Source organism: Dipodomys merriami, unplaced genomic scaffold (genome assembly GCF_024711535.1).
Source record: "Dipodomys merriami isolate MVZ:Mamm:240054 unplaced genomic scaffold, mDipMer1.0.p SCAF_5, whole genome shotgun sequence".
NCBI classification, from domain to species: domain Eukaryota; kingdom Metazoa; phylum Chordata; class Mammalia; order Rodentia; family Heteromyidae; genus Dipodomys; species Dipodomys merriami.
Window position 1 is genome coordinate 63639669 of NW_027206068.1, and position 26746 is coordinate 63666414.

General features: G+C 35.4%; 1 protein-coding gene and 1 non-coding gene across 2 annotated transcripts in view; one reads left to right on the plus strand and one right to left on the minus strand.

Annotated features, from left to right (window-relative positions):
• The window catches only part of Exoc4 (exocyst complex component 4), a 689440-nt gene that overhangs the window by 110616 nt on the left and 552078 nt on the right, over positions 1-26746 (plus strand). The window contains exon 7 of the mRNA XM_069996791.1: positions 5924-6098. Coding sequence (XP_069852892.1) covers positions 5924-6098 — 175 coding nt within the window. The remainder of the gene's footprint in view (positions 1-5923; positions 6099-26746) is intronic.
• LOC138810270 (small nucleolar RNA SNORA40) lies at positions 8573-8698 on the minus strand. Its single transcript, XR_011367077.1, has one exon. It is a non-coding gene; the product is annotated as a small nucleolar RNA SNORA40 (small nucleolar RNA).

Consider the following 26746-nt stretch of genomic DNA (forward strand, 5'->3'; position numbering starts at 1 on the left):
AAAGGGGATAAAGAATATTTCCCTTATAGAGTTGTCCTGAGGATCTAATGAGATAATCCAAAGAAAGGACTTTAACACAGCACTTGGCATGTTATGTGTCATTAGTGACCAGTATTAGCATACATTGCTGTTCTTGTTTGTCATCATTATCATTGTCATCATCTTTTTTTCATTTCACTTTCCTAGGGATGTTCTACATAATCATAGCTTTAGCTTACAATAATGACTCTAGGTTGGTATCTTGAATCCTGGACTTTATACAAATTAATTTTATTCATGAACTCAATTGGCCACAAAATTTGATTGTTTTCTCCATTCTTGACACTGGTCCATGTGTTGGCAGAGAAGTGTGGTTACAAAGAAACATCAATCAGGGAACTATTATCTTTGCCTTTTGGTCTAGGAAGCTATTTTGTCTCTTGTGGAAGGTCATTTTAATCATCTCTTTTTCTTTGGAAGGTAAGACTATGGAGCATACCCTGTGAATATATTTGGGTTATATGTGACAAAATCTCAACTCCTACTAATTTACAAGAGGGTTCAAATTTACTTTTAATTGGAATGACGTAGGACATTGTGAAGTACAAGCAGGCCTTTACTAAACAACTTTGGAAGGACAGATAGGAGTGGGTCTGGGAACAATCTGGAGACTTTCATTTTTTCCCATTAAAGATACAGAAATCTACTTAGTATGCAAAGGTTTTGTTTATAACCTTCACAATCACTTTGAGATTAGGAAATTATGATTGAGGAACCTGGGATTTGGAGGTGTCCCATGGCATATTGGAAGTTCCATGGCTGTTTAGCAGACACCTGGCATTCAAGTCTGTGCTTCTCATGCCTGTGTGTTATACTGGCTGGCACTAGTAACCATTGCCATCTCAGGATTCATGTATTTCTCGTGATTCTGTAATGCTTATTACTGTGTACTGTTCTATGATTCTAGAAATAACCTACAAGAGGAGTATATATATATGTATGATTTTTTTTTCTTCTGAAGGGTAGAAATTGCAGCTAATTGAAATTCAAACCTCCAAGGTTTTTAGGCCTGTTCCTGTAAGAGGCCTCTCCTAATTCAAGTCAGCTTAAAGAATCATCAGGTAATTTAATGATCTTGCCTACTTATTGTCTTTTAGATCAGTGGCAAAAACCTTGATCCACACTGGATTTAGGCAGCTGAGCTCACTGCAAAATAATGTTTTTCATTTTCTTTCTTAATATTTTGTAGTGGCTATGGGATAGAAAATGTTTTCAGTGAGACTCTGTATATTCATTTCATTCTGAGTGTCTTAAGCTGAAAGCAAACACTTGTTTTTTCTAATCTTGTGTGGGCAGCAGGAGAGTGCATATGAATATTGATGACATATTTCAGGTTATTTCTAGTAGCTTTAATTGGGCCAGACTGATACAGATTTATGTCCTGTTTATGTGGGTGACTCCTAATCTCTTTTATTCTTTGATGCATTATGGAAACATTTTACTTTTCTTTCCTTGTTTTCAGGAGTGCACATGGTGAGGAACCAGGTGCTTTTGAAAAGCCTGTGATTGACTTTGGCTTCTTTTTCCTTATTAGGTATTCCTTGCTCATCCCACCTCTCAATTCACCTTCCAATGTTCCACTAAAACTCTTCTTGCTCAGGTCCCTGGACACCTGTGAGTTGTAAATTTCTCTCTTGCCCACATTTGACCTCTGTACAGCCCTGACTCTGCTGATAAATCTCTTCTGTTTTGTCTTCTAAATTATTTTGTGGCTTCCTTTCTCTCTAGCAGCTTCTTTTTTTTTGTCCAGGGCTGAGAACCGAACCCAGGGCCTTGCGCGTGCCAGGCGGGCGCCCTTCCGCTGGGCTAAACCGCCAGCCCCTCTAGCAGCTTCTTAACTGTCCTTTCAGGATGCAGTTTCCAGAAGTGTTGGTTCTAGCCTTGACACTGCATTATATCTCTCAGCGATCACCTCCTCTCAAGTATTTATATTTTAAAAATTTCCTCTATCTTTCTCTTGAATTCCTGACTTGCATATCTAAGTACTAAAGGCAAAACAAGTTAAATTTAATCAAGATCTGAACTTCAAACTTCTTCTAACTTTCTGTCTCTAACTTATGTATATGTTATTTCTCTTTCTATTTGTCCCCCTTCCCTTCAAGAAGGACAGCCATCATTATCACTGTTTCTCAAGCCAGAAAACCACACAGAGGAATCCATAGCCCTCTGCTTTCTTTAATATCGTGATTACTTTAGCTCATTCGGTTCATTTTCAGGTTTGGTTCCCCTGGCAGCTCTACCAGGCTCTTTGAAGAGATGCTATTTCTTTGGCTTTATAGATGGAGACCCTTGATGCAGAGACTTGAATAAACTTACTTTTAAATAATTAAAAACTTAAGAAGTATCAGCTCTGAGAAAGAATGTAATCTTTGCTTCTTACATGCTTCTTGTAAGAAGAAGAAACAAAATAAACCAAACAAACAAATTAATTAATTAATTAATTAAACCAAACAAAATAAACAAATAAACCAAAAGAGAAATGCTAATATTTTCCAAGTAGTAAGAATTCAAAGGATTGTGCTTTCAGGATACTTCTTTTTTTGAGATCCTAGGCTTCTACCTTTACTTTTCTGTTTACTCTTGCTCACCACAGGAGATATGTTGGTTCCTCACTGATCTCACTCTGATTTTTTTTCTCAAACAGCTATATTAATATGAAATTGACATATCATACAATTACCTATTGAAAATAAACAATTCAGTGTTTTTTAGTATATCTACAGGGTTTTATAACCATTACCAGTACCTATCTCCAGAACATTTTTGTCCACTCAAAATAAACCCTTTGTACTTTATCAGCCAGCTACCACCTACTGCAAGCAACCACAAATGTGTTACCTGTCTCTGTGTGCTTCTCCATCCTGACATTTCATAGGAGTCCTACAATATGTAGTCATACTTTTTCTTAACAATGTAATGATCTCATCCTTAATATGCTGTTGGCGGAAATATAAACTGCTATAACCACTGTGGAAGGCAGTTTGGAGATTTCTCAAAAAAACTAAACATTTAACTACTCTATGAGCCAGAGATATGACACTTGGGTCTCTTTTCTTAACAAAGCAGTGTTGAGCTGCTTATGTCCCTAACTAAAAGACTAGATTTGCTTTTGGAGCTCAGTAATCCTGGATACACCAGAAGAGACATCAAACTGCTCTTTATGCAGCCACAATGCTTCCAGTGTTTTTTTTTTTTTTTAAACTGTCTCTAGTTTTCAGCCATGTATGTGCCTGGACCTTCAAGCCACTGGGGAACTAGTATCTGAATGTTGGGGATCAGTTGAGCATAACATATACATATTAAATGATGGTTTTGTCAAGTAAGGGCCTTTGACCACATCATTGCCACCGTGATAGAAAAGAACAGAAGTTTCCCTCCAAGAGGGTATGAGAAATACAAATGATTTTACCTTTGTGTAAAGTAAATGTATTTTATTTATTTTTTCTTACCTTGTTATCCACCACTGAAAAATATAGATATTCTGAAGACTTATATCTGGTCACCATAGATCTTGAGTGGTATCTTAAGGTAACTGGGTTTTTACTGTATGTAATGCCATATTTATACCCATTGTCTCCCAAGACTGAATTAACTATTTCACCTGTTACGCTCAGATACATCTTTCTGTATTTTGTACTTCCTATATGTTATAATTTGAGTATTTCTTCAATAACACAGATGAAAAAGATAAAAAAATTCTAGGCACATATGAATATAAATATGAACTGACATTTAGCAGGTTGAAGAAAATACTACTTGAAAGGCAGAACGGCTCCCATTTACCATTTGTAATTTTAGATTATGGATTGTAGACTAGAAATACTGCATACTTTTGATTCATTCTATTTGTTCAAATTACAGTGCCAGATAGATATTAAGATTTTTGTCATATAAGGCACTTATGGGTTGTCACATTGGCATATAAATTATAATAATTGGGCAGTAAAGGAACTATAGGAATAGATAATATGCTATATGTTTTGATTAGGTGATATAACCCTTTATTTATGGTAATAAGATCTGGTTACCTGATACTGCTATCAAGCTCTTTTGCTTCTCTTTTCCTACTTTCAGGTTTTTTAAAAAATTAGTTTATTCAGGAGCTATACACTGAGAACCACCCAATAAATCTGAAATTCCAAGATTTTCTGTGCTTGTTGTTCATAATATGCATATTAAATTCATTCAGCAAATATTTGCTAACCCTTGTTCAAAGTGCTCTTGAATATAGAAATGTTTAATGCAGGGCTTGTCCTGAAAGACTAATAATAGAGAAGGGAGGCAAAATTTCTGTATATGAATAAACATGATCTACATTAACTAAGCCAAGTAATGTAAACCACATATAATAATTTCCTTAAAAGTGGGATAAAATATTATACAAATTTAGAGGAAGAAATGATGATCCTAGGCTGGGGTGATCAGGAAAGATGTAAGCATCAGTAGTTGAAGAATTGCTTTGTATATATGATATAAAGCTATCTGTAAATATATATCTGCATTCAAGAATGGTAGTGAGAAGTAGGTAGGTAAAAGCAATGACATGGAAATCAACTTTTGCTCTAGGCCCATCTGCCTTGCAACCTCATTTTGTGTCCTTGAGTTTATAAAATCGATGTAATAATATGTGTCCAGCATATCTCACTATGATAAATGAGATAATGCGGATGTCTAAGCTGCTCCCTGTAGTGAAAGTCAGATTGCTTGACAGATGTGTATTTTTTTTTTCCAGCACCTTAAGCCATATATTCGAATGGTAGTAAGCTCACTTTCCATGACTAAAAGGATTAGTGTCCTTACCACAGTGCCTAATTTATTACTAGGGTGTAACATATTCTGTGTAACATCTAAAACATAGTCTGAAAAAAATTGCCTGAAGTCCTTGGAGAAGCTGCCTATCTGAATAACCATAAAATATTTTTAAAAGGAAAAAAGTGTTTACTGAGCTGCTACTGATGGCTTAGGGGCTTTACTTTTACTTTCTTTAAAAGTATACATTAATCATACAAAGGGGCATTGTAGTCATTACACATATGTGCATCGTATACTTTGAACAAGTTTTTACTGTCTATTGTATTACTTTCAACACCTATAATTGGTGTATAAAAACTTTTTTTTTTGGTTGTGAGGCTTGAACTCAGGGACTGGAAGCTGTCCTGTGCTCTTTGGGTCACAGCTAGAGCTCTAGAACTTTGAGCCACAACTCCACTTCTGGTTTTCTGGTGGCTAACTGGAGATTAGAGTCTCACAGACTTTCCTGCCTGGGCTGGCTTTGTACTATGATTCTTAGATCCTAGCATCCTGAGTACCTAGGATTACAGGTGTGAGCCACACATGCCCGGCTATAAAATCTTTGATTATGTTTATTTTACTTACTTTCTCAATGTGTCAGGGTTTGACCTCAGGGCCTTTTGCTGGCTAACACTGCTTACTTGCTCAGCTGATATTCTTCTTGAGCTACATCTCCATCTTGGCTATTTTTGCTGGTTGTTTTGGAAATAGAGTCTTGTTGACTTTTCTAACTAGGCTGGCTTTGAACTTTGGTCCTCCAGATCTCAGCCTCCTGAATACCTAGGTTTACAGACAAGAACCACCAATCCTCATCTAATTATGTTAACTTTATAGGAAAGTATCTGGGTCTAGATACTAACATATGAAATTACTTAGATCATGCAACTGTTTGAAATCAAATCTGTTTATAATGTGTGATATTTGTACTGTTTATGTTTTTAGAGTACTGTATTATCTGAGTTTGATGTTTTTCTTGTATTCTAATGTAAACCATTTCTGTCTGTGTGTGAATGTGTGTGTGTGTGCATATGTATTTGTGTGTATGTGTGTGTTTGTATAAATGTTCTTTATTTGTTGATTTGTTTTGCCACAGGTTACTTCTAGAGCTTCTGGAACTGCTGTTTGACAAGTTTAATGCTGTAGCCACTGCCCACTCTGTGGTTCTGGGGTATCTGCAGGACTCTGTTGGGATTCCAGTGACCCAGCAGGAAGAGATCAAATTGTATGATATGGCAGATGTGTGGGTGAAGATCCAAGATGTGCTGCAGGTAAGGACAAAGGCCAGAGTCTTGATTCAGCACAACTATTACTAACTTTTGAGAATAACAAAATAATCAACTACTTAAAATATTAATTTAAGAGTCATAAATAGGTGAAAAAGTAATGTTTCTATGAATTAAAGAATACTGCTGGGGCCATTCACTTTTGCCATCTTCAGAAAGTCTTTCAGCAAACTTTTTTTTTTTTTCTGGCTTAGGCTTTAAAAATAAGAACAGATTCTCAAAATGTAACAGTCAAGGTTGTACAATATCTGGCTTTGTGTTCAAATGTACTTTATTTCACTGGAATCAGTCAAAAATTAAGATAGTAAATGACTTGAGAGGCAAAAGGAGGATATTATTGATTGAGAACAGGCTGGGCTATGTAGTAAATTTGAAACTTGCAAGGGATATACAGTAAATAGATTTTAAAACAACTATTAAATAATTTAAAAAGATAATAAATATTAACATGTTCTTAAGCACTATTCTATAAAATGAACTTCATTTAAGGGCTGTTTTCTTACAACCAAACTTCTGTAGGTCAAGAAGTTAGTATGAGGGGTGAAAATAAATATGCAAGATGAAAATGTACCAGTTTGATTGATTGAAGATAGAAGAAACCATACTACTGTTTGGAATGATACTACTGAAATGGCATTTAGAATTGTATTATATTTTTTCTTCATATGCCAGCAAAACATACTTGATTTGGCCATATGAAAATTAGAAATACAATTAAGTTAGCTGAAACTCAAGATTTGACATAGCTAAATAGAAGTGACTTGATTAGGTAGTAGCTACTAATACAAGTATAGGGAGGGAAAACTGTAGAAAACTGTAACTGTAGGATTGAAATTACTTAGATAGCAAATAGGAGTTTTTTATGGTAAAAAATAAATCATAAATGTAAATTGCAGTGATTTTTGAGAATATAGGGTCGTTCCTGGTGGATTGAATGATAGAGTCTTAGAATGAATTCATTAGACATTTTTTTGGTACAGTGCATTTACTTTATTGATGGTTTGGTAGAAATAATGTGGGTTGAAACTACATTTTCCAAGTTCCTGTAACCAATATGTCAATTACTATGTGTCTGTAATCGGTGTTTGATAAATATTTCTATAAATATCTTTTATGGGTTGAAGGTAGGTTATTTAACACATCATATATCCTGATTTGTTAATCCACCACATGGAAATAATGTTTGTCTTTTATGTTACCTGTTTAAGTGTGAGATAATATATTTTAAGTCCATTTCGGAAACAGAATTAGGGACTTCTGGTTCTAGCCACGATGAAATTATCTTTTGCTATTAGCACCTATAAGCCTGAGTGGACACAGATATTGTAGTCAGCAGAAGAGAGAACACATGAAATGAGCTCCACTTTTGTCCCTGCTTCTCTTTGGAGCACTTGCCAAACTGTGGTGCAGGGAAATGGTCAAACATCAACAGACTCAGAGCAAGGGAAGCACAGATCTGAGTTTAGGGATGCAGAACAGCTGAAATTTATGGACTAGGATTCTGAGAGGAGGTAATTGAATAAAAGAGTCCCAGAAAATATAAAGTGGAGTGCCAATAAACCTTTGGTTATATATGAAGCTCTGCACTCCACAATGCAGTTACCGTGGGATTGTGAACCGAATGGACATTGAATACTTGGAAATGTTTGAATTCAGACCAGCTAGTTTTGGTGGAGAGCATATTGAATATTGTTTGCTGTCATCTATGACTTCAGAAAGGTCATGCTTTAGGAATACAGCTGTTTTTAGGTATAATGGAAAGGTTAGTGTAGATTGCACACAGCAAAACCTCAAACCAAATCCCTTTGGAATTAGCTCTATCCACTTATAAATAAACTGTCTGAGAGAGGAAAACTTTAAAATAAGAACAACATAACTCAAATTCTGAATAATGAAGCATCCAGTGTCTAGAATACAATTCCTATGTTCATGAAAAAGCAAGAAAATATGACACACAAGCATAGTAAAGAAGTTCAATAAAAAATTTAGTATCTGAATTAGGATACTAGCAGAAAAAGCCCAGAAGAAATAATTGCCAAAGAATTTCCAAATTTATTGAAAAGCCCCCCAGATCTGAGAAGCTCACCAGATCCCAAGCAAGATTTAACACAAAGAAAATCAACACTTAGAAACAGCATTATCAATTTGCTGAAAACCTAAGAGGAAAAAAAAAATCTTACCAAGAGTCAGGAGTAAAGGGCACATTACTCATAGAAAAACAGTGATAGAAATTATCACTGACTTCTTATCAGAAACTGTAACCCAAAAATCAATGTTTCATCTTACATATTCAGTCAGACCCCAAAATTGTCAATCTGGAATTTTGTTATCAACTGAAAATATCCTTTGGAATGAAGATAAAATAGAGGCTTAAAAAAATAAGTTTTTACATCAGCTTTATTCTCAGAGCCAGCCTGTGTAAGTTAACAAACCCCTACATTGCCAACTATTGTGGGAATCATATTCCTTCTTACATGTTCCAAAATTTCATACTCAACAGTGAGTTCTGGGCTGCAAAAGAGGATTTACTGTTTGTACCTGTCTGTAAGGTTTTGTAACAAATTAGACAAAGACACACAAACACCAGTGCTACAAATAGTGTCATTTCTAAGCCAACTAATTAGCTGAAGCTACACTTTATTAAATGAACAGTTTTTTTTTTCATGTAGAAGATGAATAAGAGCTAGAAAAGTAAATATGTGGGCAAAGGTAAAATACTCTTTTCTTATTATCTATTTATTTGTTAATTTTTAAGCAGTTTGTAGAAAAGCAGAAGTACACATGTCCTTCTTTACTCAGATTTAGCTATTCTTAACATTTGACCACTTTTTCTGTGTATGAACAAATGGCATCCATTCATCTGACCTACTGGATATATTCTAGTTTTGTCCTAGGATCTCATAATGTTGCTAATACCAGAGTTTTTGTTTCTTCAGTTGAGAAGCCAATCCAAAATTATGTATTGCATTTAGTTTCCTTTATATGTGAACATTTCTACTTTTTATTTTCTTGCTGAAAATTAAGCTCTCTTACTCTCTTAACATGTTTCTTATTTTTTGTTTAAAAACATACTTAGAATGTAAAAATATGGATTGGCTAAAAGGATATAAATGGAAAATTTATCATGAGATGCTAGTTTGTTATTACCTAAACATAGCAGGTATACTATTATTAAATGAAATTATATGTATCATATTATAACACTTAAAACTTGAGTACTTAAATCCTAGGAAGAAGTGTTGGGTGGACTATGTATCTTCTCTGGCAAAGTTATAAAATACTTTCTGAATGAATTTATATTCTTTGGCTTGGACTAGTACTCTAAATTTAAAACAACATTGAAATGCATAACGATTAGATTAGAAGGAGTGATTTTTGTGCTTTGTCTCTGTATTATGGAATGGGTTATTTATTTTGCTACCTTTAATGATACTAGCTTAATGGTTCAAGAAGTCCACTTTTCTAAAGTGGAGTTCAGTATATTATGGAGTTGTACCACTACAAACTCAATATAATTTTAAGACATTTTTATCACCCCACAAACATCACCTTGTATCTATTCTCTATTTCCCACTCCTTTTAACCTAGCTCTGGGCTACTACATGTTACTTTGTCTAAAGAAGTCTTATTTTTTAATTAATTTACTTTATTGTTATCATACATATGATCTACAGAGGGGTTACATTTACCAACATTAGGTAATAAATACATTTCCTTTTGTGAAGTGTCATCTATCCCCTCCTTCTCTCCCATTCCTGCCCTCCTATCTCCACCCATGAGTTGTATAGTTCACTTTCATTAATGTCCAGTGTGCTCCACTGCTGCACTTTTTCAACCTTTTAAAAAATTAGATTCTGTGCCCTCTTCCCACCCTCCTACAGATAAGCATGTGAATATACTGTATATAAAGTAAAGAATAAAGATTCATGAGCAAAAGAAAACACAAATTAAGAAGAGTCCTTTGTTTTCATATCTTTGGGGTTCGTTTCAGTATGTATATTATTTTATATATATATGAAGAGTTGCTTGGGTATTGCACCTTTGTAATTCTCTCCTAAGACTATTTATGTGAGTCTCTAGAATCTTGTGTCATTCGTCATATCCCAGTGTGCTTTAGATCTAACTTTTTCATATCAGAAGAACATGTGCTGTTTGTCTCTCTGATCTTGGCTTACCTAGCTTAACATGATTTGTTCTAGTTCTGTCCATTTCTCTACAAATGGCATTATTTTATTCTTCCTGATGGCTGTGTAAAATTCCATTGTATATAGGTACCAAATTTTTTGGATCCACATATCTATTGTCGAGATTTCCTATTTTTATCTTGGATCTTGGTGTTCATTCTTTGTTTTTCTGTAATGCAGATCCTTAAATTTTTTTTTTACAGTTTAAGAGACAGTAGACAAGATCTATTTTTGTGTCTTGAAGAACCATTAAAGAAGTATCAGTTTTATGTTTATCTGTTAGTAACTTATAATCCCTTGGTAAAATTGTTGCTCTTTCACGTTAATGAATACCTGTAACAATTCCATAAGCTATTTGACAAGTATAAAGCATATAAAAACACAAACTATTCTAATAAAAAGTTTAATGTAGAAAGAACATTTCATATATTTATAGTTGGTTTGAGATTAATGTGAAAGCATTCTTGGTCTTTTTCCTTTCTTTATCTTCCTTCATAAATTTCCCATCTTAGCCCTATACTTTTCTGCCCTCTCTTGTTTTTCTTGGGTGGAGGTTGTGGGGGGAGGCTGGGAAGGGATGGGAAGGGTAAACAAAGGAGGAGGCTACAATGCTTGATAAGAAATGTACTCACTATCTTGCCCATGTAATTGTAACTCCTCTGTACAGTATTTTCACAATAAAAAAAATGGCTACTAGAAAATTAAAAAAAACCATTTTGGTAGAATGACTGTATCATAATTAGAATTGATCTATTGTTGTTTCTCAGCTATTTTACTTATTAATCTATAGATTTGATACTAAAATCCCTGAATAAAAAGAAAATATTACACTAGAATTACATTAATATTGCATTATAGAAACTAATCTTTACTTGTTCTTTATCTTAAAAGAAAACATTCAGTCTGAGAGGAAAGCATTTTCTATTGAGAAATTTATCTAAATGTATGTTACTTTTTTTCTTGCCAGTCCTGGGGCTTGAACTTAAGGCCTGGTCACTGTTCCTGAGCTTTTTTGATCAAGACTAGTATTCTACCACTTGAGCCACAATTCTACTTCCAGCTTAATCTAAATGTTTTAACTTACTACTATACAAAAAATGATTTTACAACTTTTAAACTATTTTTAGATTTCTGTCTTTTTTAATTTTCTCAAAGTTCTTTCAGGTTACATAATACTGAGAATATTAGACTATGCATTTATTCATAAGCTGAATATGTAATGATATATATATGTTGACTAATACCATTAAATGTAAAAAACAGTCATTGATATATAGTATCATACATCATTATGACACATGTTAGAGGGATTAAGAAGGATTAAGAAAGAATTTTTTTGACTGATGAACTGGATCAGTACAGAAATTATGGAGGGAGAGAAATTGGGGAATGGTACTACTCTGCAGTAGAAAAACTAATGAGATAATATTAGTAGATAGTACAAAAGAAGTGAATGGACCAGGTCTTTAGAAATAAGAAAAAGGAGGATTTAGCTGCAACTGAAGGCTTATTTTGTGGACTAGAAGAAAAGGTTCAATAAGTAGATTCAGATTGTAGTTTCTGGAAGGCCTTTAGTACCATTTGAGTGGTTTGGGATTTCACATTAGTAGTTTTTGAACCTGCTAACATGTCAGATTTATCCCCGGATTGATTCTTAACCCCCTTTTGAATAAAGGTGTATGGTGGATAATTACTAGAGTCTGTGTTGTGTAGCTTCCGAGATGATTCAGATATATTTGGGACCAGTGGTCCTCCAAATGTTTCTTGAACTGGCAGTACTGGTATTACTCATGAACATATTAAAATGCATAATTTCATCTCACCCTTGACTTATTGAACCAGAAACACTGGTATAGAACCCCTAGGGGCAGGCTCTCATTGTCTGTTTTAACAAGCCATTCAGGTAATGTTGTACCTTTGCGGATTTTAATTGGGGTGTAATGAGATGAAAGGAGATTAATGTGATAGCAGTAAAAGGAACTGAATGGAGAAGACAACTACCAAAGAGGCTAATGAAGAGTCTATAGTATATTACTTGCTGTATTGTCTAATAGTAATGTAAGTAACACATGCTTTGGTGGTGAAAACCAAAAGAAGAGAGAAGTGGATTTATAAACTTTTTGAATGTTCTAGAAAATTGGTGAAATGATACAGTTGGCCTATCAACCAGTGTACACATGATTTATTGTTAAATTATTGGGATCAACTGTCTGTTACTAACTGAGGAATAAAGCTGAACAAAAGCTGTTCAGTGAGATCACTCCAGCGAAGTGAGGGAGAGCCTGAAATAGTATAGACTTTTGTCTTACATTCAGAGAGTGCACAAGTGGTAACACAGGAGGAAGTAATTAATGTTTTCCTGAATGGAGGATTTAGGACAGAGACTTTGGGTTTAAGTTTCCATGTAGAGTGGTTTACATAGGGCCAATTTAGTTTCATATACTTGTCAGAGGAGTGCTGTTTAGGTTAAAAATTACTTCTGGAAAATGAAATAATTGAGAATAACAGACACCTGTGGTTAAGTATGTAGCAGTGTGAGTGGAAATGATGAGATAATATGGTGAATAGAGTTGTTAGTGTTTAGGAATCTAATTTCAGTGTTTATTTGAATGGAAGATACTGGTTTTGTTTTTGTTTTTGCTAATAACTTGAAATGTAGTTTTGTATACTAAATCTTGGAGAAGAAAGTAATTCTTGATCTTTTAAAGACTTCAACACTTTTTGTCCAGCTTGGACTCTCCCTGGCAGGCAGGACCCATGCGTAGTTGGAAGCCTCATTTGTCTCAGCATGTTTGTGTCTGGAGGCAGACAGTGAGGAGACAAGGCTATAGTTGTCAGAGTAACAAGGTGTCACAGCTTTCTCTTGGTGTCAGCCCTGTGACTACACACCGTTGCACTCCTTTCTCAGTTTTACACTCTTTTGAAACTGTGATAATAGAAATACATGTTTTTGCCCTTCTGAGCTGCAGCAGCACCTTCCAAAATGTCACCTACATGGTGACATGCCTGTCATACTGATGGCTGCACATTTTCAAGTGGATAAGATGGAGGTACATAGGAACACAAAATATTCATTTCGAGTTGAACACTGCATGACAGTGAAAATAAGGGGATTACTTTAACCAAACTCAAATGCTTCAGCCTTAGTGGTTCTGAGAAACCTGTCCACTTAGGCATTGCGGGGTGACTTGTTTAACCATGCCTTGGTATACTGAGCAGTGTCTGCAGATGCACACAGTGGGCTCTAAATACTCTACTTACCACTAACAGATACTTCCAGAGCAAACCTTTTCATAATTTTACTTGCCTTTGTTCCTTTTTTTTTTTTTTAAGGGAGTGACAGAGACAGAATGTACAATCATTTTACTTTTGTTAACTGCCACATAAATGTTTAAATAGTGATAAAATTAACCTCATGCAGGGAGGGAGAACTTGCCGCTTGCTGTTAGGTAAGAAGATCCACAAAATGATTGCTACTGATCTTGACCTAGAGAGGATTTGCAAGAAGACAAACAGTTTCCATTTTGAATCCAGGCTGGCAAGTAGGTTATTCTTAGGTTTTGTTGCATTCAGTATTTTAGTTAGCTTGAGAATTCCCTGCCTTAAAAACTAGCTTTTTTTTTTTTTTTTAGTGTTCTAGGCTATATAACTTCTGAGAGGTGGGTTTTTTTTTCTTTTTAGGATATTCCTTTATTTACATTTATTTTTCATTTCTCAACCTTTACAACTTTCTCATGACCTCAGTTTTGGTTGGCCTAGCAAAGCCATACTGTCAGCTAGTCTACAGAAAGGAACTTTTTACTTTCTTACTTTTTTCCTCCTGGAAATTTTGTTCTGTCTTCTCAATGGCTAGGTAGCATGTGGCAAAGTGCGTTCGAGTTCATGAGCACAATTCAGTTAACATTTGAAGCTGAAATAAAAACCTTTCTCTAATTCAGAATTAGTTTCTGTAGCCCCAGGACTCTCCCTGTGTTGTTTCATGTTTACCACTAATTCTTCAAGCAGGATCTGATGGGCAGCCAAGGAGATGGTTCTGGCGGCTAGTGCAAATGTGGCAGATGCCCAAGTAAGAGTGCTCGGGTATCTAATGCTCAGTGAAGCTTGACATAAATGTGGATGGCTTAATAACTGAGCCAAACTTTAGAAAATAGTAGGTTGGCAGGGGTTAGCTAGAATACATAGATCCTGTGGCAAGCCTTTGTTTCTTAAATTTCTAGATGCCTGACATGGCCCTGTTTGTTCCTGATTATATTCTGTCTAATTTTCTTTCCAACTCATCACTACCATTGCTTATCTCTATTTAGCTTTATCTTGGATTTTAGAGGATGGACAATTAGAAGCAAGTGTCCCTTCAAGATTTGCTTATCAAGCTTTGGCACCCAAGCCTAAGCAAAAGAGTTTCTAAGAACCAAGAGGCTACAGTCAGTGGTAGTCATCAATAGTCATAGGTAAAATACTGTAATATAAAGTAGTTCTATGAGTTGAGTGAAATTAAAGCAGCAGCCATGACCTTTACTAGCATTGCTCATGTTTTACCAGATAAGAGTTTAGAGAAACACAATGATACTTTTCTGAATTCATCATCTTTTTTTTTAAAGTTTGCTCTTTTAAAACCTATTCTGATTATGGAGGAAATGCATATACCTTAGTTCTTGACAAGAATGATAGTTCTTTGGGCTTCATTATCTGTCCTGCAGACTTATTCAGAAACTTTATCAAAGGAATCACCTTTTTATTTCTCCAAGTTTTGGTGAGTGAGGAATTTGTGAAGGCCCCACTGCACAATGCTACTTTATCTAGTATAGCCATGTATTATAGTGTGGACTGGGCTAGAGGAGCAGCTTTACTATGTGTCTGGAGCCTCTGTGCTCTCCACACCGTTTCTTCCTCCATATGATGTTTCAGTGTATTGGTGTCAGGGTAGTTGGACTAACATGATAGCTGGGTTGTGGATTTGGGTGACATACATTATCACATCTGCCTCATTCTTTGAGTCAGAAGAGCTGCTGAGATTCAGTGGCAGGGAAAGTCCAGTCCTAGAGAAGAGTAGCAAAGCCATTGTAGCTTAACTTTACTCTCCATAATATTGAGGAGTTTATGAGAAGTTGGCAAGGAAAAATGTGGATTTCTAACTTGTGACAATGACTCAGTAACAATACCTTGTGTAATGTTGGACTCTGGAAATTGGTTAGGTAATATTCAAATGACTTAAACAGATTCAGACACACAGTTTGATCATAAGAAAGACTATTCAATAACGAAAAGACAAGTCTTTCACAAGATTGCTTTATTTCTACCAACTGAAATAGGTAGGGAGATCTTTTATTGTTTTTGTTTTTGTTGTTGTTGGTCATGGGGATTGCACTCAGGGCCTGGGTGCTGTCCCTGAACTCTTTTTGCTCAAGGCTGGTATTCTCCCACTTTGAGCCACAGTGCCACTTCTGGTTTTCTGGTGGTTAATTGGAGATAGGAATCTGTGAAGACTTTCCTGCCCAGGTTGGCTTCACACTGCGATCCTCAGGTCTTAGCCTCCTGAGTAGCTAGGATTCTAAGTGTGAGCCACCAGTGCCCGGCTAGATTGGGAGGTCTTTGAAAAAGAGAATTAACTTGGTCCTTCAGAAAGTAAGCCACCATTATAGTTGGTCTTTACTCCCCTCCCCAACCTTCATTATGGAAAAAATGATCAGACATATAGTACAATGGGTCCAAATGTATTCATCCTACCAGTTGTCAGTTGATAGTTAACATTTATCTCTATCCCTCTCTTTGTATTTTGAAACAGTCTTATAGATCACAGTTTTTTTCTCTATTTCAGTATGTATCTCTAAAAGGTAGGAACTTTCCTTAGAAGAGCATGTCAATACCTAGAAACAGAATATCCTTAAAATTAAGTGGCTAGTCATTGTAAATGTTTGCATTTTATCAAACATGATGATTATGATTTTTACAAGTTGAATTGGGATCCAACTAGGATTTAAGTGTTATAATTTAATAAAATTTTAGAACCCTTTTAAACTATAAGTTTCCTGTACATCTCTCATTTTATTTTTGTCCTTTGAAATTGATATATTGATGAAAGGAGATTATTTATTCTGCAGAATTAATTGTAGAATGGCTTTCATTGATTGGTGTTGTTTGCTATTTATTTTTGTCTTGTGATGTGAATCTAGAGACTTGATCAGATTTAAATTGATTTGAGGGGGCCATGATTGTACTTCCTAGGAGAGGGTAGATATTATCCTTTATTTTGATAGTGGAGTAATATGGTGAACCCAGTGTTTTTAGGATGATTTATCTGCCAACAGTGTGCAAAATAAATTTGTGGTGAAAGAAATGGATAGAGAGATTCTAATCAAAAGGCAAGTTCAATCGATATAGGAAGAGAGACAGAACAGTGAAAGAAAGAGGATAGAGAGATTAGAGAGATTTTGAAAGTAGAACGAACTTTCACAACTTTGTAACATTGACTCTAAAAAGTAAAGAGCCCTAAGTCAGGGTGAAATTTTGAACCTGAATGACTGAGAATTAAGATTTGAAGATGGTGCTTTGTTGATGTTAAATTGAGGCATTGTCATGAGAGGCTAAGAGAGTTGTTCAGGCAGGAGATAGAAATTTAGGGGATAATACATAGAATTTTTAAATGGATTCTTCAAAAAATATGCTGGTGAAGTGAGATGTGCATTCTTGAAATAGTTCATCAGTTCAGCCTTCTATAGCTGTTAACAGCACAGACAGTTGCCAGAGGCTAGAATTTCTTTTGATGATGGCCATATTTTCCCTTTTCTTTTGCATGGTTTATAGAATGTACAGGTGATTTGGCGTGCAAATTTTTGAACAGGACCAAAATTCTGCTTAAATGAGAGGTGTGTTTCAGAAGATTGCTTTGGAGATGCAGAGTTACAGCTTAGGGAAGGAATTAATGCTAGTAAGCCTGGAAAAAAGTGAAGAAGCAAGCAAGACAGAAAGTATGAGACCAGTCTTACAATAAAAATGTTGTGACTGAGGTGTTTGATACACTAGTTTTTTCCCTTGTAAACCTGTTACACAAGCCTGACACATAGTTTATTTCAGAATATCTGTTGAATTGTTTAATAACATCATACTCATCTCTGTTTTGTGTATATTTTTGCTTAGTTATACCAGGTTGAGAAAATAAAATTTTGCTATCAAATCTATACCAATGAGTTAATGAAGTATCAAAGAAAGTCGACGCCTCCTTTTTAGAGTCAAATTGTATTAAAATCTTTTCTAGTTTTTTTTCCAATAAGATTGTATTGTAAATCTTGTAACACTCTAAGGTGCTAGTTTTTTCTTTATTTTAAAGTTATTCTAAGCTTTCCAGAAGTGTTTACTGATATTAAAGCATTGTTCATATAAGTAAGGGTAGCATACACCTGTTTTTGGTTATCTACCTAAAAGTTTTGAAGGGTTTTTAAAAACACAAAGTGAACAACAACAAAATCTACTGCTTTGGAGACAATTTTATAGGAAGACGAGAGCTGCCGCCAAGTGACAGCAAATGACGAAATCTCAGCACGAAGTAGCCAGCCTCACGGGGGTGATAAACGACAGCACTTAGATATGTGTTAGCAGCGTGATATGGCAATGAAAAAGGCCAGCACTATTTTTGGCTCTTCTGCACAAAACAGCATCTCACACCAAGCTGGGCTGAGCATCCCTTTCTATCTAGTCCTCAGGAGGCAGCATTTGGGAGGCTTCCTTGAGGGCTGGCCATGCGTGCCCCGGGAAGACAGACAACTCAGTGGGAGTCCCCAACAGAGCATCTACAGTGAGTAAGGACTTCACATGAAGCCAAGTTTGCTGCTTCTAGGGAAATGACATGTTTAGGAATGAACATGGCAGCAAAGAGATGTTAACCCTTGCTGACATGGGAAAGATGGTGATGAAATATCATCACTGGTTACTAAGATGCAAGTTCTGATCCTTGTAGTTGATACTGGCCTAATACAGTGCTCTTAGAAGTTATACCCAACTGTACAATTTACAGATCATCCAAAAGCAGCTGTAAAGCAAAACTAAGCAAATGTGCCAGTGGCTTGCTCCTATAATCTTAGCTATTCAAGAGGCTGAGCTCTGATGATCATGGTTTTAAGCCAGTCCAGAGAGGAAAGGCTGTGAGACACTTATCTCCCCAAAACTGCCAAAAAGCCAGAAGTAGAGCTGTGGCTCAAGTGATAGAGCTGCTAGCCTTGAGCAAGAAAAGGTCTGGGACAGTGCCCCATGCCCTGAGTTCAAGCCCCAGGACTGGCCAAAAAGAAAACAAACCAATATTTTTCTCAAAGGATCAACATCGGCCGTGCTTACTGTAGTGGGAAAAGGGACACAAAATAATGAATCATGTAGGCAGGGTGCTGTTGGTGAAAATTTAGTTGAAATTGTTAAACTTGAGAACAATGGGGATACGATTTTGAAGGAATCTTTAGGAATTCACATATAAAATAAAGGAATTAGTTACTTTCCTCAACACTGTAAGTGAGCACAGCAGAAAGAAATGAAGAAATGCAAAAAGTGAATAGTATGTCAGGAAATATTTCTGCAGTGAGAACTATTGGACCATAGAACATTCTTCTTGGAACATAGCATTGAATTTCATTGGATGACAGACTTGAATAAGTAGTGAATTAGACTGAATACACCTTTAGGTACTTTACGTTTATCTTTTATCCAATTCTGGGCCATGTTGATGATACCTTCACTTGCTGTGATGAGAAAGAAATTTTTTTTTGTTTGTCTATACTAAGGAATAATCGAAATGCTTGGTTGATTGACATAAGTGTCAAGTGGATTTTTCTTGCTCTGGCACCATCTTCTGATTTTGTAAAATGACTCCCCTCTGTTTGAGATACAGTGCTCAGGATCCTTACTGAGGGTGGCTAAAGTTTTTGGAATGGGCTGTTACATATGTGCTCAGTATCTTTTTCAAAGATATGCTATAATCTACCAGGGTTGTTAGCTAGCTTCCCTAGCCCTGCTTTGGGATCAGAAGAACTTTTGAAGTGAATGACACATTTATTTTCCTCATGATTTCACTTTTAGCAGATTAAGTGTTCTTAGACACTTATATTGTCCTTTAGAAGTGTGACAGTTATAGGTCCCTGGACAAGAAAAGAACTACTGAAACCAAACCTGATTTCCTAGGCATGGTAATGAGTGATGTGCATGCAAAAATTTTGTACTCAGATTCAGTTTTATTACAAATATTCCATGTATAATCCATTCTCTTGGATAAGATTGTTTTCTTAACTAGGCATTCCAATGTCTCCACAATTTGTGATGTTTATTTTTCCAGGCTTACTTTTAAATTTTCTACCAAAAAAGCCCTGCTTTAATCGAATCAGTCTTTCTCTCTGTCCTCCAAATATGAATCTATTTTTTTTATCCCAATACTTTTATTGGTATTATAAATCTTAAAGCTCCTGTCTGTGCCCTCATCCCAGAATACTTTTTCTGATGTGCTACAATCCTCTATCTGATCTGTATAAAGCATTCATTCATCATTTCCTTTCAGGAACTCAAGGTACTTTTGTTTTTTACTTCTACATTTTTTGATTTTAATCAGATTAAAGTTTTTCTTGAGGACCATTTCTTATACATCTTTACCTTTCTTACAGTGTTATTGTATTTACTTCTTTCAATTTGTAATTCTTTATTCAACTTATTTTAAAGCCTTTTGTGTGAGGAGACTGTAATTTGTTTATTCTGTGCCTCCCATCTACCCACAGAGTTTGGTACAAGTTCTTAAAATGCATTATTTACCTAATAAATACTTTTGAAGTGAGTGAGTACTCGCTATCCATATCTTTTACTGATTGTCTGATTTAAGTTTTGCTACAGAATATTTATTTCATCCTTCAATTCATATGTCTAATCCCCAATGTCATGGCATTTGGAAATGGGGCCTTTTAAAAGGGATTAAATAATCAAGAATAGAACTAGTGTTTTTACATAAGAGATCCCAGAGAACCCCTTAATCACTTCTGCCACGTTATATTACAACTAGAGTGTGATCCAGGAAATGGACCTTCACTACAGAAAATTTGTAGGTGTCTTGATCTTGAACATTCTAGTTTCTAGAATTGTCACAGGATAAATTACTGCTTATAACTATTCATCTTTTTTTTTTTTTTTGTTACAGCAAACCAAACAAAAACAAGATAAAAATTTAAATTCCTTAAGATTGTGTTGAACTTTGTAGATTTAAAAATTGGGTAGGGGCTGGGAAGGTGGCTCAGTGGTAGAGTGCTTGCCTCACATGCATGAGGCCCTGAGTTCAATTCCTCAGCACCACTTTAGCAGAAAAGGCCAGAAGTGGCGCTGTGGCTCAAGTGGTAGAGTGCTCACCTTAAGCTGAAGAGCTGAGGGACAGTGCCCAGGCCCAGAGTTCAGGCCCCATGACCGACAAAAAAATAAAATAAAATAAAATAAATAAAAAATTGTGTAGCATAGAATCATAAAAGACTTGCTATGTTTCTAGGAGACCAATTCATCCTGCTTTTGCTTACAATGGTTAGTAGTTAGAGTTTCCTTTTGTGAAGTATTTCTTAATTTGGTAGGTTAGCTTAGGTTTCTTTACAAAGGGAATGAAATAATTTCGGCATGAGAAACCATTAATATTTGGGACTACTACATATTATTACTATATAACGCTCATTGACACACCTTATTTTCATCACCTGTGTGACAAAAATAGACTTGGAAGAACAGTAAAGTATTTGAAATTTGATAGTCAGTGAGTTAAATTAGCCAAGACTTTCCCATTTGGAAAAAGACATTTAAAATTTAGGGTTTTTTTGTTCTGATTTTCTTACCCTTATTAGAATTTTTTTCTTTTAAATCTTGACATAAGTGAAATGTAATTGTTATAAATTTAATCTGCTTCTTTCAGTGATATTATTGATGTGCAATTACCTTCTTAAAGTGTTAGGTCTTTCTTTAGTATCATCAGAGTTTCTATTATATAATTCTTTGGAGTAAGTAACTAGTTAATCAGAGCATGCATTTCACTGGAGGGACAGCTTTCAGTGAGTGGTCTGGAGGTATTTCTGAGTATAATTTGAGAAACATTTTGTGGTCCTCTGAGAAGCAGGGTGCTTTAGAAATAAATGTAAGGCTTTTTATTACTACTCCTGGCCTACTATACAGAATTGTGCTAACAATGTTGATGATTCTTTTGCATAGTCAAATAATTAAACAAAAAGGTCCTATTAATTTTCAGCTCCATTAGAGATGCAAGAGTCAAAAAAGATATTTGGCAAATGGGAAGGGACTAAATTAGTAAGAGAAAGGAATTTTAATTTCAAGCTTCAAGTGAATGTTATAAATAATCTAGCATTAAAAGAAGACTGCACCACTAAGAAAAAAGACAGCACCAAAACTACCAGTGCCTTTTTAAAACAGTAGCTATGTTCAGAGATAGAAAGGTGGAAGAAAGAAACTATAAGAATTTGAAATTAAAATAGCTAGAAATGCTTTAGTTTATTGTGGTATGTTGCTTCTGAGAGCCTCAATTGAAAGATGTCCAGCTAGTCTCTGGTAATTAGAGTAAATTTGCCATGGCCACCATCTATATATTATGTTATTGTTGCTGATCAAGCAGTAGTACTTCTGCTCCCCCCCCCCTTTTTTGTCTATATAGTTGTAATTGAAGATGATTAAGAAGCCATTTTGTTTGTGAAAGTATAAATGCAAAATTACTTCCTGAAGTAGGTACACATAAAACACTCACATTAAGAAGTTTTCATTTTTAATATAAAGTACTTACATGTAAATACTCAACATATAAAAAATGCTCACATGTAAATGCCATCCTTTATGTTTAAAGAACTCTTGTTCATCTTTTCAAATTATTTATTTATCAGAGGTCAGGGAGATGAAGTAAATGCAATCAAGGGCAATGCTACTTTCTTTGAACTAAAAGCTCAAAGGCAGCCAGAAGAACTTGAGACATTTTTTTTAATTATTTTCTTAGTTTTGTATTGACTATAATTCCTTTCATCCATGAGATGGATACAGGACAGCAGTACTTCACCATATGAAACTGACTAGAACCCAAGAACCCCAGAACTGGTTACAAATATACCTAGGTGATTGATTGACTTTTAGATCCTGTATGACTCTGGAGGCAGTGGATTTTACTTCTCAAATAAAACAGACGGACATCCAAACAAATATCCCTCTATATATGAAACACACACAGACACAGACACACAGACACAGACGTGCGCGCGCGCGCACACACACACACACACAGACACAGTATTTGTGAAGGAAAAGATGATCTTCATCTGCATTTCTGTTTGGATTTAATCTGACAGCAAAATCACTTGGGATTTATATACAATAAATCTATTTTTCATTGTGAGGAAAAAAGTGGGGGACAACAAAAATTGTAAAACCATAGACATGACAATATGATGATTTTTTAAAATAAGTTTTTTATTATGAAAATACTGTACAGAAGGGTTGCAGTTACATGAGCAAGGTAATGAGTACACTTCTTATTAAGCATTGTTGCCAATATGTTGATTTTTTAATGTTAATTTTTTATAACTCTGTGGGAGATATTAATTTCTTCTATCATGGAGGTTTCCCAAGGTAGACAGGTGCAGGAGGGATGACCTCAGATGGACCACTGGTTCTCACAGTGTGGTCTGCAGTATCATCAGCATCACTTGGGAACTAGGTATAAATGCAGATTCTACTGCTTCCCCTCTCACCTATTGATTGAGAACCCACCTGGCACTAAATCTTCCTTTGTTATTCTGATATGCTGGAGAACTAGAGACTAGTGAGGAAATGCTAGTACTATTTTAAGAAACTTCAATATGCAAACTTATGCTGGTGAATGTGACCTAGTCCAAAATTTAAATGTATTATTTCCTTCAACCCCTACCCCATCTCCAAGACTTCTGGGAGCTTACTATGTTAGTGACATTATGTGCTAGCCATATAATTTGTAAGCAAGATTCTGGATATCATTTCAAAAATTCATTGTCTTCTGTTGAACAGAAAGAATTTAAGGGGAATAGTTTTACAGGAATGTTCTTGTGACTTTCTACAACTCAGTACCCATCCATTTGAAAAGTACCAAGAGGTTAAGCAGTCAAGTTTGTACTAAGAGGAAAACAGTATAAAATTGGAATAGTTCTAGCCCCCCAATTATGCCTGTACTTTCCTTTATTCAGAAAGTGTCTTTTGAATGCTTTTTTTTTGGGGGGGGGGTCCAGTCGTGGGGCCTGAACTCTGGGCCTGGGCGCTGTCCCTCAGCTCTTCAGCTCAAGGCTAGCGCTCTACCACTTGAGCCACAGTGCCACTTCCGGCTTTTTTCTTTTTGCTTATGTGGGGCTGAGGATTCGAACCCAGGGCCTCATGCATGCAAGGCAAGCACTCTACCATTGAGCCACCTTCCCAGCCCCTTTTGAATGCTTTATTCATGTGTAGTGACTGGTTCTCCTGGCTTTCCTGTAAATGATGTCAGTATTAGCCAGGAAATGTTGCTGTATCTCTATTTATAGTATAAACTGAGGATCCAGAACATACACAGTCGTATCATGAAATAAGGCTGTATCAGCCTTTTCTTAGTTTAGTTATTCCTTCTGGAATTTTAAACAATTCCCTTTTTTAAAAAAAACTATAGAATTCCTTTCACTTGGCTTATGTACTCACACAGAGATGGTAGAAAGTTACTGATTTTGTGTCATTAGTAATAGGATTCTGCTTTTCCTGTGTCAGAGAGTTAACTATCGTAACTTTGTTACCTTGGCAATCATCTCTGGTTGACATTTCCTGAATCAAATTTGAATCTCAACAACATAGTAACACTCTTCTGACTGTAGTCATAGGAGCCTGTGGTCTCACAGGTTATAAATGGTTCATACATGTAAATTGCACTTCTGCAATGCTAATCATTAATATTTTAAAATTTTTATGATATCCAATTCAGACAAAGTCTTTACTGGCTAATTGCATTGTCTTTGTGGAATATATTCATTCACAACCTTGTCTTGATAAGGCAGAATTTGAGTAAGTATGTTTGTGTTATTGGCCAAACAGTTTCTTTCAGTCCAGGATATTTTCTTTTTTATTCTTTCTTTTGTGGGGATGGAGATTGAACCAAAGGCTGTGTACTTGCTGAGGAAATGCTTTGCCACTAAGCCATATCCCTAGCCTCTCAATCCAGGATCCTAACAACTTTTACATTGGTACATAAACCTTTTCCTTTATTTTTTGTTCACTCTGTGTTTATGTTATTCAGTTGTCTTGAGTTTTTACTTTCAGTACAGAGTAGAGCACATTATTAAATTTTCTCCTAGATGTACAAGTTGTTATGTTGAAAAACGAACTTTACAACTTCGGGGAGAGGTGAAGAGTGGGGGAGGTGGATTCGGTGGTGGGGGCGGGGGGGGGGGGGGAGGATGGGAAGGGATGGGAAAGGGAAACAAGGGAGGAGGCTACAATGCTTGATAAGAAATGTGCTCATTATCTTGCCCATGTAATTGTAACCCTTCTGTACAGTATTTTCACAATAAAAAATATATAATAATAAAAAAATTTTCTCCTAGGCTTTTCTGCAGGGGCTAGCTTTGCACCTTGATTCCGTGGTCTTGTCAGCAGCTAGGATTACATACATGAGCTACCAACCAGCTCTCAACTGTATTTCTAAGTACAAAAATAACTAGATTGCCTTTCATTTCTTTCATTGAAACAATACCTTGGTGATTTGGCTTTATATTCTCTAAATGGAAATATTTACATATATTTTGGTGAATGCCTTGTGCATAATTAGTAACTCTAAACTGATTAGAGAATGTAAAGTGATATTTAAGTGCTTAGTATTTTCTAATTATATTTACAAAGGTTAAAATACAGGTAATTCAACCATCATAATCATCATTTAGAATTTGTATACCATGTACATTTCCAAAGTGTTTACTCATGTAAATTAGCTGGTCCTCCTGGCATTCCTGTAAATGATGTCAGTATTATCCATGAAATGTTGCCATGATAATTTTAGAATTTTATTTTTATTTTAGTCAAACTGCACCTTGTTATAAAGGTGAAATGGTTAATAAATTTTAAACTATATAAGGTAAACAAACACTCTTAATGACACTGCTAGTACTAGAACTACCGAGGTGCTTTCCAACTGACATTCAAAAATAAATTTACTTCCTATGTGTAGATTTTGTTCTTAGATTTTTTTCTCACCCCCCCTTTCACTTTTCTTTTTTAGTCTTAAAGCATTTATTTATTTATTTTTCTGATACCTGGCTTCTTTGAAGTCAGTCATTTCCGCTGTTTTATTTTATTTTTTATTGTCAAGGTGATGTACAGATTGTTTATAGCAACATAAGTAAGGCAAGTGAGTAGATTCCTTGTCAAAAACCCATATACTAAACACCTATACCTCTCTGAATCTCTCTGATCACATGTCATTGAATGTCTATGTGGTGCAAGATTCTATCTTACACACTACAGATGCAAAGATGAGTAGTTGGAATGTGGTTTTTATGCTCAGATGTTCACGTATGAAACTTATGTATGTACCTCTCAGAATTGTTATCTATGTTTTATTCACAGATAAGATTTGTCTTGAGTAGTAGACAAAATATACAGTAGGATATCTTGGGAGAGAAGATTGGTCCTTTTAGAATTGCTTTAGCTGGTTTGCCTCCTTGGGCTAGCGCCCTTGGATAAAAGACCATATTGATCTATGAGAAATTTAAAAAGGGGTGATGATGGTGATGATGGTGTTTTGCATGTGGCATGTTCTGGGGATAAGGGTTTCATGTAAGGTCATAGTCATTATATTTAAATTTGAGAGGTAAATAGTAACCAGAATTTTCAAGATCATGAATGTAAGCTTCAGTTTCATCGTGAACCTTCTACCATGTATATAATACATAGTGAACCTCTGTACATAGTGAACCTGTGTACAGTCTCTCTATTAGGCATAGCCATTTTGTGTTTAATGATGTCTTGTACATTTTTTCCCCATTGGGAATTTTTGTGTGCCATTTTTACAATATGATCTTCATGTCACTCATACCTTCCTTTTCCCCTTCATATGCTATCATTTTTGAAACAAAAGTCAGATCTCTTGTGGAGTTGCTTTTGACCTTTTTCCTCAGTTTTAGCTATTCAGGATTACAACAACTACCTAAGATTCATTTTGGCTCTTTTTTTCTATCTCATCCTCACTGTGAAGAGGTCTTGTTGTTCTGTTTTGCATGACACAATGGGTTAATACATTGGATAGTGAGAGATAAATTTAGAAATAGTTGTGGTAGGTATAGATTGTTGGTATGATGGCTATTTGGGAAAACAGATTATATAGGAGCCATAGAACTGAAAAAAAGAAGCAAGAAATAAAACATAAATGATAAAAGCAGGATAGAGAAAATAAAATATGAGACCAGGGTGGTGGTG